This window comes from Malaclemys terrapin, chromosome 16 (genome assembly GCF_027887155.1).
Source record: "Malaclemys terrapin pileata isolate rMalTer1 chromosome 16, rMalTer1.hap1, whole genome shotgun sequence".
Classification (NCBI taxonomy): domain Eukaryota; kingdom Metazoa; phylum Chordata; order Testudines; family Emydidae; genus Malaclemys; species Malaclemys terrapin.
In genome coordinates, this window is record NC_071520.1 from 20,098,803 (window position 1) to 20,113,166 (window position 14,364).

Here is a 14,364-nt window from a genome sequence, read left to right on the forward strand (position 1 = left end):
ACCCCTGCTATCTGTCACTCACCATGCACACACAGGGACCCACAACAGCAGCAGAGTAAACCCCTGAATGCCTCCCAGAAATCAGAACACATTTTACTCAGAACTTAACACACCCACCCACCTCCCCCAAAAAATCACCTTTAAATCAAGAACATGGAACTTTTTAAACCCAAAAGGAATTCCCAGAGTACTTACAAAAAAAACAGTCCCTCTCACTTTAAAAGTGAGCCAGATATCTGATCTACTTTCAAGAGAACGTAAAAGAAAAAGCGTCACTAAAAATAGACAGTTCAGGAAAGTTTCTCAAGAGGAAAGAGGTTACATCACCCTTATATACAGCACGTCAACAAACAACTGGCTTCAACAATAAAGCAAGAGGAAGTCAGGCTCGCTTTGGTTTGCACCGACAGATGCAGTTTTAAACACAGTGGAGCTACAGGCCACTGTGTAATGCAGCCGAGTCCTGTGCCAGGACGAAGGCTCAGGCTGGGGGTTTTAAAAGGAGCTTAAGGAAAGTAGGCACTTAAACCACATTGAAATTCAATGAGAGTTGGCCATCTCAGGCAATGTCGATGATAAAAAACAGCAGCGGCCCAGCTGCACCATAGACACTACAGTGACGAAAGGGTTTTTTTTATCCCTGTAATAAATCCACCTCTCCCAGAGGCAGTAACTAGGTCAGCAGAAGAATTCTTCCCTCGACCTAGTGGTGTCACCAACGGGGCTTAGGTTGACTTCACTACATCGCACAGCCCTGAGCAACTTAGTTAAGCCAACCTACCTTTGGAGTGCAGACCAGGTCTAATTCTCCATCTCACCTTTGAAAACCCCAGCCTGAATTAATGGGAGAGCATTGACTTTTTAATTTTGCTGCCCTGGTGTGAGTGATACACTGAGGTTATTTTATACCAGTTGACTCCATGCACATGAACAAGCAATTACCACTTTACATTTCATCGCTATGGATTGTGTGTGGGGTGGTTTTTTTAGCATGTCTGGTTGCAGTCTAAGCAAATATCCTTCTGGCAACTGGCTTGACCAAGGCACGAAGTAGATGTGGATCGCAAGAGAAGCCGGGCAGACTCCATTTACAGCCATTGTTTTAGAATTAGGTTAGGCTGTGAAATATATTTAGCAGCAGATTTAATGACTGTAGGGGTATATTGTTCAGGTCACATATGGAAAGCTGAAAATTCACCTCTCTCTTTGAGAGATGGGTCACGAGAGCAGATACCCAGATATTTATAACCTGAAATCTCTCTAGTTTGGAGTTTAATTTTAGTGCTTGTGACAACAGCGAGGGTGATTTGGAAAGCAGTAAGGTGCAGGCATCATGCCAGCTTCCTAACATAGCCCTACATTCTTGACTAGTCACAAGCCTCTCTGCTATCCTACAACCTCCTCCGGAGCATGTTGTAAACACATATTAGAAAGGTCTCCTTTGTTTGAAAGCAGGTGTCACCTTCTATCTCAGTAGCCTGCTCTGAAGCTCAGCCTGATGCAGAAGAGGTTTCTAATCAAGATTTGTAGGCTACAATTCTTCCATCAGTCCCACTTTATCCCTCTACTAATGGGGCACAACTCTTACTGACAGCGAGGAGATGTCTATACACAAATGTATAGGGAATAAACAGGAAGAACTGGAAGTATTAGTACATAAGTCCAATTATGACTTAACTGGACTTGGTGGGATAAGTCTCACGACTGGAATATTTGTATAGAGGGAGATATTTGATCAGAAAGGGCAGGCAGGGTACAAAAAGGGAGGTGTTTCATTATACATCAAGAATATATACATTTGTTCTGAGGCCCAGAAAGTGGTGAGAGGCAGACCATTTGAGAGTCTCTTGGTAAAGACAACAGGGGTGCCGTCATGGTATGGATCTACTATGAACTACCAAATAAGGAGAAGACGACGGATGAGGCATTTCTAGAACAACAAATATCCAAAACACAAGATCTGGTAACTTAACTACCTAGTCATCTGTTGGGAAAGTAATACGGCAAAACACAAAATTTCCAAGTTCTTGGAATGTATTGTCCACAACTTTTCGTTCTGGAAAGTGGAGGAAGTAACCAGAGAAACAGCCATTTTAGACTTGATTCTGACTAACAGGGAGGAATTGATAACAAGTGTGCAGGTGAAAGGCAATTTGAGTGGAAGTGATTATGAAATGATAGATTTCACGATTCTAAGGAAAGGAAGGAGTGAGATCGGCAGAATAAAGGACAAAGCAAACTTTGACAAACCAGAAAACTGGTAGGAAATATCCTGTGGGAAGAACATCTAAAAGAAAAAGGAGTTCAGGAGAGCTGGCAGTTTCTCAAGGAGACAATATTAAAGGCACAACTGAAAACTATCCTGACACGAAGGAAAGATAGAAAGAATAGTAAGAGGCAATATGGCTCCATCAGGAGATCTTTAATGACCTGAAACATAAAAAAGGAATCCTACAAAAAAGTGAAAACATGGACAAATTGCTAAGAAGAAACAATCCAATAGCACAAGCATGTAGGAACAAAATCAGATAGACTAAGGCGCAAAATGAATTACACCTAGCAAGGGACATAAAAAGCAATAAAAAAAGGTTCTTCAAATACATCAGGAGCCAGAGAAAGATGAAGGAAAGTGTAGGTCCTCTACTTGGGGGGGGAAGCAGAGCTAATAACCGATGACAAAGAATCCTGAGGTGTTTAATGCCTATTTTGCTACAGTCATCTCTAAAAAGGTTAATGGTATTAAAGCACGATTAATATTAACAAGGGGGAAGGAATCCAAGCCCCAAAAGGGAAAGAACAGGTTAAAGAATATTCAGATAAGTTTGATATATTCAAGTTGGCAGGGCCTGATGAAATTCATCCTAGGGTACTTAAGGACCTAGCTGAAGCAATCTCAGAACCATTAGCAATTATCTTTGGGAACTCATGGAGGATGGGTGAGGTCCCAGAAGACTGGGGCAGGGCAAACATAGTACCTGTCTTTAAAAGGGGGGAACAAAGAGGACACATGGAATTATAGACCAGTCAACCTAACTTCGATACCTGGAAAGATACTGAAACAAATGATTAACAATCAGTTTGTAAGCACCTGGAAGATAATAGTGTTATATAGAATAGCCAGCATGGATTTGTCAAGAACAAATTATGCCAAGCGAACCTAATTCCTTCTTTGACAGGGTTACTGGCCTAGTGATATACACAGTCCCCCATGACATTCTCATTTGCAAACTAGGAAAATGTGGTCTAGATGAAATTACTATCTGGTGGGTGCACAACTGATTGAAAAATGTACTCAAAGACTAGTTCTCAAACTTGGGGGACATATCTAGTGATCACAGAGATCAATCGCAGGTCCGGTATTATTCAGTATTTTCATTAATGACTTGGAAAATGGAGTGGAGAGTGTGGTTATAAAATCTGCAGATGGGATCAAGCTGCTGTGATGATTGCAAGCATTTTGGAGGACAGGATTAGAATTTAAAAGAACCTTGACGAACTGGAGAATTGGTCTGAATTTAACAAGATGAAACTCAATAAAGACAAGTGCAATGTACTTCACTTAGGAATTAAAAATCAAATGCACAACTACAAAACGGAGAATAACTGGCTAAATGGTAGTGCTGCTGAAGAGGAGCTGGGGGTTATAGAGGATTACAAATTGAATACGAGTCAACAATGTGATGCAGCTGCGAAAAAGGTTAATACAATTCTGGGATGTATTAACAAGAATGTCATATGTAAGACGCAGGAGGTAACTTTCCTGCTCTATTCACTGCTGAAAAACCATGTCCAGTTCTGGGCACAACACTTTAGGAAAGATCTCCAGAGGAGAGCAACATAAATATAAAAGGTTTAAAAAACTTGACCTCTGAGAAAAAGTTAAAAAACTGGGCATGTTTAATCTTGAGAAAAGACGACTGAGTGGGGACCTGATAAGAGTCTTCCACTACGTTAAGGGCTGTTATAAAGAGGACTGTGATCAATTGTTCTCAAAGGCCACTGAAGGTAGGACAAGAAATAAAGGGCTTAATCTGCAGCAAGGGAGATTTAGGTTAGAAATGAGGAAAAGCTTTCTAACTGTAAGAGTAGCTAACCACTGGAATAGGCTACCAAGGTTGGGGAATCCCCATCATCAGAGGTTTTTAAAAGCAGGTTGGATGAACACCTGTCAGGGATTGTCTAGGTTTACTTGGTCCTGCCACAGTGCTGAGGGCCGAACTTAATGACTCTCAAGGACCCTTCCAGCCCTGCATTTCTATGATTCTATGTTCACATATCACACCAGAAAAAAAATGTATCCATATAGCCCAATCAAGATATAGAGCAGGTACACCACGGGCTGGCTGAATTACAAACAGAGGGCCACTGTCTCTCAACACTGGGAACAGAGAGCAATGGAAGAGAGGACACTTTGTCCAAGAGGCCCTTTATCAAGGCAGCACCTTGGAAAAGGCTTTATGGCTGCAACGTCATTCCTAGTTTGCATCTTTGCTACTCAGCCTGCAGTCAAGGGATAACACTGGATTTTAGGTCCCAACGCCTTAGCTGAAGGGCCCTGCTTCCTATCTGGAAGAGGCAATTTCTGAGTGGGGTCAATCAATAGTCTATTATTATTTACCAACGGTTGCCTGAAAGGCAAATGTCAGCACAGCAGCATAGATGTTTGCCATCTTGCCTCTCAGAGAATCTTTATCAGGTCTCCCACTAGGGTTTCACTTACAACAACAGCTTTAAGAACACAAAATTCAGGTCTTGGGGGGAGGTCTAGGAGGAAAGGAAGAATTAGGCTTAATGGTTGCCCAGAGCTTTGAATGGTATAAACAAAATAACCATTGCAGATTCCACATGTCAGGAAGACTAGCCTATACAATACAGCCGTTTGACCACAAAGATACATAAGCAGAGTGCACTTACCATGTACATAGGGGAGCCACACAGCGTTGCTGCCATCATGTTGCTTTGCAGGTACCGGGCAAATCCAAAATCAGCTACAAATACAAAGAAAAGAAGTTTGTTCACTAGTTCTAGAGAAGCCCAACCTTTCTTCAGTTGCCTCAATTCCCAGCGTGGGGCCTCCTGTTTCTCCGTGGCCCCTCAATACAAGGGACGTCCCCCATTTTGAATACAGAACTTGTGTTCTATCCCCGAGCTAACCCAAGTTTCTCTCACTATTATTACACGTTCCATTCAACAGAAAGGGTTGAGAAAATGCAGCTATAAAAAGCATTCTATATGAAAAGGAATGAATCCCACTTAAAGGTGCCTGCAGTCACTATTTTTCCTGTGTCTATTGTTCAATGTTTGTTCTTTCCAGGTGGAATCCAGTGGCCAGATTCTCAGCCGGTGGAAACTGGGAAGCCTCTATTGACTGCAATGGAGCTATGCCTCTTTACATTAGCTGAGCATCTAGTCTAGGGTGACCAGACAGCAAGTGTGAAAAATTGGGACGGGGGTTGGGGGGTAATGGAAGCCTATATAAGAAAAAAACCCAAAAATCGGGACATCTGGTCACCATAATCTAGTCTGAGATTTATGAATGCAGTGAAGGCCCAAGCATAGCTTGATAGCTTTTCCCTCATTACTTGCTGCTACTTCAGATTTGGGGAAGCGGTAGTTACACTCCATGACATAGGGCAGGAGGCAGGGTTGTACCACAACATAATGAACACCCATCTGTATCTTTGGAACATGCTCGTTTGAAGCTGCATGACACTATTTATGTAGCATTTGTGATACCAAGACATTGCTAGAGCACTGGCTTTGCACTGAGTATATATATATATAAATAAATAAAAAAAAACTGAGTCATTAGTTCACCCTAGAAAAGCCAGGGTCTATCAACGCTAAAAGGATTTACAGCTGCAAGTTACTCAGCATCTGATCATATGATGCTTAGAGGTTCCCTTAAGGTTACCAGATATTTCAAGCAATATTTGACACGGCTGTTTATATCGCCATCTGTCATTAGAATATTATGTCTGACTAGTCCCACTCCTGGACCACACACTGTCCTTCTTAAGGAAAAGGGGTGGTTAAACAGCAGTGTGTGTGAAGGTTACCACGAACTAAGACTAATGCAGCACACATTAGCTAGGACTGCTGTTTAGATGGCCCTCCCTTTTTATGTGCCTGTGGGTCATTAGACACTTCTACTTTCCATCCATGCTTGAATTCTGGAGAACGCTTCAGCTACAGCTGAGCGGCTGCAAAATTTCACACAGACCTCCAGCAGACCTCATTCTCCAGCAGACTTCATTTGTCAACCAAAAGGCACTCACGCTTTCTCCACAAGACAGAGTTGAAACAGAGCATGGTATAATTTAATTGGTGTCAGAGTCAACTTGGTCAACTTGCAGTATAGTCCAACAAATGTCCATGAATCAAGATGCAACTACACAGCTCTCCTTTAAGAGAGACCTTGGGTTCACTAACTGGGTTTCTGGCGTGTGTTCGTATAACCGGTCAATCAGCATATGTTACATGTCCCCCTCTGTGCTTGATCCACGGAGGATGTGGGTCCATCACATCCAACCTGGTTCTTTAGCTCAAGCTGTAAACTGACATTTTTAGCTCTGGAGGTTTCTGATTCAATTCCTGGTGTCAGCCAAGATGGCAACCATCACATGTGCTGTTTTTTAAATCAGAGCTCAGCGTTCACGAAGTATGTAAGGATCGCAGTCTTGGGACACCAAAATTCCCTACCTCTCCCACCCCACTCTGCCAGCATGCCCCATCTATGTTTTAAAAGGCCAGGACAAATCAAGATCACTGCCTAGACAACTGTTGTCCAGGGAGGAAACTGAATGACTGTTTTTTCTGAGAAAGACACCTCTCAACTTGTAACTGGACTGAGTCCACCCAATTCATTTTGCATATGTCACAGAACAGCCAGAGCATAAGAACTCTGTCACTCACTAACTACCAGGGATGGATTGGAACTAACGATCCAGGTCATCACTAGAGTAGCAAAATAGGTCATATATAAAAACAAAAGACTTGCTAGTTAAAACAGGTTAGGTCATGTTTAAAAATGTGCTAGCTATTCTCCTAATCTAGACAGAGCCTGAGAGATGAAAGGCTCCATATCTGAACACCCATCCTTAGGCCAGGAAGTCAAACTATATATAATCCACATGACTACCCACGATTTCATTTAAACATCCTGGGGAGCTTGGGTGGAGGCAGCTGATGCACTAGAATTTAAGGCCTGATCTACACTGGGGGGCGGAGGGGGAAATCGATCTAAGATATGCAACTTTAGCTGCAAGAATCATAGAATCATAGAATATCAGGGTTGGAAGGGACCTCAAGATGTCATCTAGTCCAACCCCCTGCTCAAAGCAGGACCAATTCCCAACTAAATCCCAACTACGAGAATAGCGTAGCTGAAGTCATCGTATCTTAGATCAACTTAGAATCGCTTACTTTGTGTCCTCGCGGCGCGGGATCGACGGCCGCCGCCCCCCCTGTCGACTTTGCTTCTGCCTCTCACCAAGCTGGAGTTCAGCAGTCGACAGGAGAGCGATCGGGGATCAATTTATCGCGTCTACACTACACGTGATAAATCGATCCCCGATAGACTGATCGCTACCCGCCGATCCGGCGGGTAGTATAGACGTACCCTAAGACTTAACCACAATAGTTATCCAGTGGAGCACAGTGCTGATCAGCATCCGCTTCTTTTGGAACAAGGGAAAGAAACAAAACAAATGGATACGGGGGGTGGGAGGGAGAGACAGACATTCAGTTGGTGTGAGCTAGCACAGCTCCACTGACGTCAACAGCACTACACTGATGCACACCAGCTGAGGATCTGACCTGGAGAGCTTTCAAGACATTCCACTGCAATAGTGAAAAACTAATCCTAATTCCCCCATGATCAGTTCATTTGTTTCTTATCCAGTTGCAGCAGTCTGGATTGGCTAGTTAGCCATTTCCAAAGCCATGTTGATCGTTCCCAGGAAAGCGTTTCTGAAAGCAGGATATAAGGAAAGGTTCTTACCAATCTTTATACGAATGTTGTTAGGATTTGACTTCTTGCCTCCAGCATAAGAAAGGAGGATATTCTGTGGTTTCAAATCCCGGTGGATGATACCTTTGCTGTGTAGCATTTTCATGGCACCTGCTATCTGCTGGAGAAAGAGCCTGATGGTATCTTCGCTAAGCGTCCGCATAGCTGGAAGGAGAAACAGACAGAACGATTGTAACACCAGCCATCACTAAGCAAAGCAGAAGGCAGCTTCTCCACAGAGATGAACAAGGATAACTCTGGGTCGAGCACCTCCAACGCTCCCTCAAGCTACTCAGTGAGAAAGGAACTACATGGGGCTTGTTTTTAAATTGGTTCTTGAAGAGCATCCCTTAAAGTATTGGTGACTAAACTGCATTCTCCTCCATATCTGAAATGATGCAAAGAACGGTGCGCCTGATCCTCAGCTACTATAAATCAGCATAACATCACTGACTTCAGTGGCAGCTCCACTGACTATGGTGAAGATCCACCAATTTACACCAGCGGAGGATCTGTCCCTGCAACAGTATGTACCAACAGGGAGGAGACTGACTATAAATAGCTCTCATCAACAATGTTTTTTTAAAAAATGAATCCAGTTCTTTAAATGTGCATGCAGCTAACTGCATTCTGCTGGGAGGCAGGCTTTCTGGGACCTTTTGATTTTAAAACAAAGAAATACTGAAAGGATCAAGAAGCTAAACGGAATCCCACATCCAATGAGGTTGATCCAAAATTAACCCCAGCTAGTTTATGAATCCTCTTTCCCCACAGCTTTACAAGCACATCTGTAAGACACACCTACCAAAGGCGGGATCTGGCCCACTGAACACAGAACCAATCTCAATAGCAATACTGTGTGACGCCTTCCTGGGTGGATGCTAACATTCAAGAACAAATAAGGTTCAAAGAAATACATTTCACTTGAATAAAATCATCTCTCTCGTAAATGCCCCAGTAATTATTGGGGGCTCCATTTTCATGTTGCTCCAGCTGTTCTCTGGTAAGGCCTTAAACCATATTGGCAAGAGCATCAAAACACTATTCTACCTTCTCAGCTAAACTGGAGGAATCCTTAAGAAAACACAGAGCAGGGCACAAGCAGTTTTAGCCCAACACAGGAAATTAAATATTTTACTTTAAGACAGCATGAAATGTGGGCTGACTGAACTGCATTTAGAATAGAAAACAAACTCACATCCCAACTCCCAAATCTTCACAGGGAGACTCACAACTAGCAGACCTAAAATGTCACTCAGTCAACCAGCTCCTCATTGCTTCATACATGTAACGCCAACGTACAGATATGCAGAGCTTCTCTTCCCCCACTAGGTTCTGTTCTCATGAGCCAGCACTCTACAGGAATTTACAAGACACCTGCTCTTGTCGTGGAGTCTTGGTGAATGGAATATACCAATTGTTACAAAGGCATCTTGAAATTTTAGTCCAACTAATCCTGACAGTATCTTACATGAAAAGCATGGTCTCATCTTTAACATCACATACTCTCAGGAGCATGAAGGGGGAGATTCGCACCTGGTGTACATTAGGGTAATACTCCATTTATTTCAATGTTGATTTACACTAGCGAAAAGACAGGTCTAGTATGTCCAGCAAGACTGGCTACATTCTCCTCCATGCCAGTTCTCTTGAATAGACTGTTCCTCACGGTATCTATCCATCCATCCATGGTACTTTGATATGGCTCCCATCACCACAGTATCTGATCACCTCACAATCTTTAATGAACACAACATCCTGTGCTATTACCTCAGTTTAACAGATGAGGGAACAGACCCAAAGAAACTAGGTGACTTGCCCAGGATCACACAGAACGTCTGTGGTGGAGCCGAGAGTTCAACCCAGGTCTCCCGAGGGCCAGGTTAGTGTCCTAATCACTGGACCATCCTTCCTCCCAACACCTTAGCTGATTAGAAGTCATGATTATCATGTCTACAACCACAGCATCAGGTCTTCTGAACAGGCAACATTGACCCCAATAATCTACAACAGAACTTTTGGAACAGGGACCATCATCACTAAAAGAGTAGGACAGCCCCTCCCCTCTCCACAAATAATCTCTTTCAAGATTCATTTTGGACCCACAAATCTAATGGGCCCCACTGTCTCAATATCCGTCTAACAAAAAAAGTAGGACTCTAAGCTCAGCAGTATTTATGCTGTCAAGCTAGCAGGCTATTATAGATTCCTTTAGCTAAATACCCTTTGCCTCTAGCAGTTAAACAGTCTTGTAAAAGTCTTGTTCTGACCTGCAGTTCTGCCAGCAAGCCACAACATTTTCAAGGCATTAGCCTCTCTGAGCTGTTTCCGTACAATTTACCAGCTAAGAGAGTTAAATGCATTATAAGCCATCTCCCCGCCCTGGACATGTTAAGAGTGCATAACCTGGAGCTGGTCTTTTACTGCTTTACACTGCAAAAATAGATCAAGATGGGGATTTACAAGCATCCACTCATTTTGGAGAAAGCAGTGCAGAATTCAAGCTTTCACTTAAACAAAAGTTAAGTGCCAAGTTCCTAAGCTTGTGAAGATATAACCTCCCAAACATGGGAAGTATGTAAACCAATCATGGCTGTGGCCTTGAACTGGCAGACAGGCTGCTCCAATGCATCTGCTGCCACGCTGCAGAGCCACGAAGCAGCAGCAGAATAAAACTGATACAAGACTGAGGTCCGCTGCACAGATGCTGCTACCGTGGGCAGCAATGAAACAAAAGGGTCACGTCAGTTTCACGCGGCCGCTCTCAGTTGGGAACGTGTTGCAATATGGGGAGTGCTGGGAAGGAAAAAACTGCTTTCCTCACTGCAAAAAAACACGAGAGAAAAGAAAAACTGAGTTTTCCTAGCTCTCGTTTACCTCTCACCCCCATCCCGCCACGCAACAGCCAGCAGGCTCTGGAGGGGTAGAGTGGCAAAGGCCCTTTTTGCTGCACTGCTGGCTCCATTCTTCTCTTAGGAGTCGCTGGAAGGAGGGAAGAGAGAGCTCCTTTTCCCTTACAGCAGGGGTCTCCAGAACCCCACTAGCCAGAGGCAGAAACAACACACGGCCTAAGTCCTGGCAACTTCCCACCTCCCAGCAGCTATGGTTGATACCCCTTCGCTGGTAGTTTTCCCAGTTGTAACTTCCCTATTTACCCTCTGGCTAGTTGGTTTAGTCCCCACGCTAGCTGTCTAGCAAGATTTTCTTGCCCTACTGGGCTAACAGATCAGGGAAACTGGGACTGTCCCTATTCCACCAGAAAGGTTTCTGAAGGGCAGTCATGTGCGGAGGTTAGCCAGTGGCTGATCTCCAGGGCAGTATCCCATAAGCAGAGGGAGGGAGAAGATACAGCACAGCAGACATGTCCAGTGCATGGGCCATTCAAGCAAAGTAGAGCATGATCCAATTTAACATTTCTCTGCTGTTAAATCCTCATCCTGAGCAAGGAACTTGTGCCAGCGTCCCTATAAACAGAGGGAGCATTAGCTCATCTTCACCATAGCTAGGGCCCTACCAAATTCACGGTCCATTTTGGTCAATTTCACAGTCACGGGATTTTTAAAATAATAAATCTCATGATTTCCGCTATTTTAATCTGAAATTTGATGGTGTTGTAATTGTAGGGGTCGTGCCCACCCCACAACTCCTTTTTGGTCAGAAGGTTATTGTAGGTGGGGTTGCAGTACTGCTACCCTTACTTCTGCGCTGCTGCTGGTGGCAGCGCTGCCTTCAGAGCTGGGCAACTGGAGAGCAGCAGCTGCTGGCCAGGAGTCCAGCTCTGAAGGCAGAGCCACCGCCAGCAGCAGTGTAGAAGTCAGGATGGCCTGGTATGGTATTGCCACCCTTACATCTGTGCTGCTGCCTGCAGAGCTGGGCACTCAGTCAACAGCTGCCACTCTCCGGCCTCCCAGCTCCGAAGGCAGCAGCGCAGAAGTAAGGGTGGCATGATATGTATTGCCTCCCTTATTTCTGCGCTGCTGCTGGTGGGGTGCTGTCTTCAGAACTGGGCACCTGGACAACAGCCGCCGCTCTCCGGCTGCCCAGCTCTGAAGTCAGCAGAGAAGTAAGGGTGGCAATACTGTGACCCCCCTAAAATACCCTTGTGACCCCCCCCTGCAACTCCCTTTTGGGTCAGGACCCCCAATTTGAGAAACTCTGGTCTCCTCTGTGAAATCTGTATAGTGTAGGGAAAAGCACACAAAAGGCCAGATTTCATGGTCCGTGACGTGTTTTTCATGGCCTTGAATTTGGTAGGGCCCTAACCATAGCATAGCTGGCAAAGTATTAAAACATGCAACGGGGATTGGGCACCCCCCAACCTGAGCCTGTCGTTAGCCTGCGTTCTCTGCAAGGCCATGCTACTGTTTCACAAGCCTTGCTCTGCCATATCTAAGTAGTAACAATATCCATGCGTTTATTTTTGTGGGCTCGACAAGCAATAAGGCACTCCGCTGACTGCCTCGGGGACTGCTAGACAGGTCAGTAGAACAGAGCAAATATTTACAGCAGGTCAGTCAGAGGCCCGCATGGCTCCAAGCTCACAGACTGCTGGAAAAAGCTGAAAGCATCTAGAAGCACCCTGGTCAGCACTCTGTGGACAGGGCTTTACCTGCCCTGAGGCTGCAAGGTGAGCTAGAGCAAACACAGGGGGCCTGGATCAGATGACCCTAGCACAGACATACTGAATTAAACATGACAACTTTATGGACAGGATATTTGGGATTGGGGGAGGGGAGGGAAGAGTAACATCTCATCTTACCCACAAGTATCAGCTGGGTCTGTCCTCAATACAGGCCTGATCCAAAGGCCATTAAAGTCAATGCTCTTCCACCGCAATTTTGTCAGTGGGAGCCACGGAAGGCCGACAGTGGGGGCCCCGCTCTCAATCCCGGGTGAGAAATGCCTCACTCCTTTTGCAAAGGGGTGCCCAAGAACTCAGGGGCGTCCTTCTTGCAGCTTTCCTAACTTGTTAGAATTCAACCTATAGTAGTTATTACACGCCCCTTTCAACCCGCATGCTCTCACACAACATGGTCTATCTAAAAAAAAAAAAAAAAGATACATGTTGCTCTGGTGAGAAATTCTCTTCACAAAGTTGGCTCCTCCATCTACCTGCCTCACTACCAATAGATGCCCAGAGCTGGAGGCCAAAAGAGACCATTAGATCACCTAGTCTGACATTCTGCATAACAAAGGCCATAAAATTTCATCCAGTTACTCCTGAGTTGAGACCAATCACTCGTGTGACACTTTCCACTGCTCTGCTAACCTACCACGCAATGTAAAGCTGTATTGTACTCTCTCACTTCGATACATGACACCTGCTGAGCTACAACTGAAGACAAAGTCCACAGAGCTGTCAAAAGGAAAGACACATCGGACAGTGAAATCAAATTCCTGTTCACTGCAGGCAGTGCAGTCGTAGCAGGCCACGTATCCAAGGGATAGGACTGAAGATGAGGGGGAAACCAAAACCAACGCATTTCACAGTGAAGAACACACATACGTCTTTTGATTTATGGTAGAGAATTAGAGTTGCTTTGGATGCAATGGAGAATTAAAATATCTCCCAACATTTTTAATTAGAGGGCAGAATGGATCAGTAGGTTTAAGAGCCTATTCTCCCAATGATAAGGGGATTTGCATGTGTAGCTCACGTTAGCATTAACAGGAATTACCTGCCGAAATACTCCATGAATGGATGGGAAAAAGAGATGCCACAATTAAAGAGCGGTCAAACAACAGCTCCGTACAACAGGAAATTCAGGCTATAGAGCAGAAGTTTGTTTGGGTTTTTGCACTTCAGTGAAACGCCCTGGAAGAAACATGAACGTTCAGAAATGTTTAATAAGGGGACAGCTTTAAAAAAAAAAAAAGAAATTCTACATCTACGAAGGGCAGTGAAGGGTCTGCACACAATGACAGGTGACTGTACCCGGGCAATAAGAGAACACCCAGTCAAACAGCCTCGCAGGGAACAGGCAAACCAGCATGATATAGGACGGGGGCCCGGTCAGATGTTGCTGAGGCAACAGATATGAACATTCCGTGCCTCATTTCCTTGTTAGCAAACACATTCTGGAAGTTTGTTGAAGGCTGGATGCCAAACCAAGCAGAGAAGCTTGGGAGAAGGGGGCAGGAGGTAGAGAGGTTTTAAAAAAGGCTAAAGCAGCCTGAATAATCTCAAGAGCAAAACTACTCATCTGAAACGTCTGTCTGCTGATGCTGAGGTACGAGCATGGCATTGCGTGAATACATCCCTAAAAGATGTCTCCTATGTGATTTGGAGACGGGATCGGCTGGTAGAAATTTCTCTAAAAATAGGTTCTGATAAGGATCAGTGGAGTTTTTTC

The 14,364-nt window shown here is 44.5% G+C and overlaps 1 protein-coding gene across 2 annotated transcripts in view; it reads right to left on the reverse strand.

Moving 5' to 3' along the window:
- The window catches only part of ULK1 (unc-51 like autophagy activating kinase 1), a 101,097-nt gene that overhangs the window by 60,830 nt on the left and 25,903 nt on the right, over window positions 1-14,364 (reverse strand). For both annotated transcript variants that reach the window (XM_054006583.1, XM_054006584.1), the window contains exons 6-7: window positions 8,003-8,176; window positions 4,915-4,988 (exon numbers count right to left, since the gene is read on the reverse strand). In XM_054006583.1, the coding sequence (XP_053862558.1) occupies window positions 4,915-4,988; window positions 8,003-8,176 (248 nt within the window). The remainder of the gene's footprint in view (window positions 1-4,914; window positions 4,989-8,002; window positions 8,177-14,364) is intronic.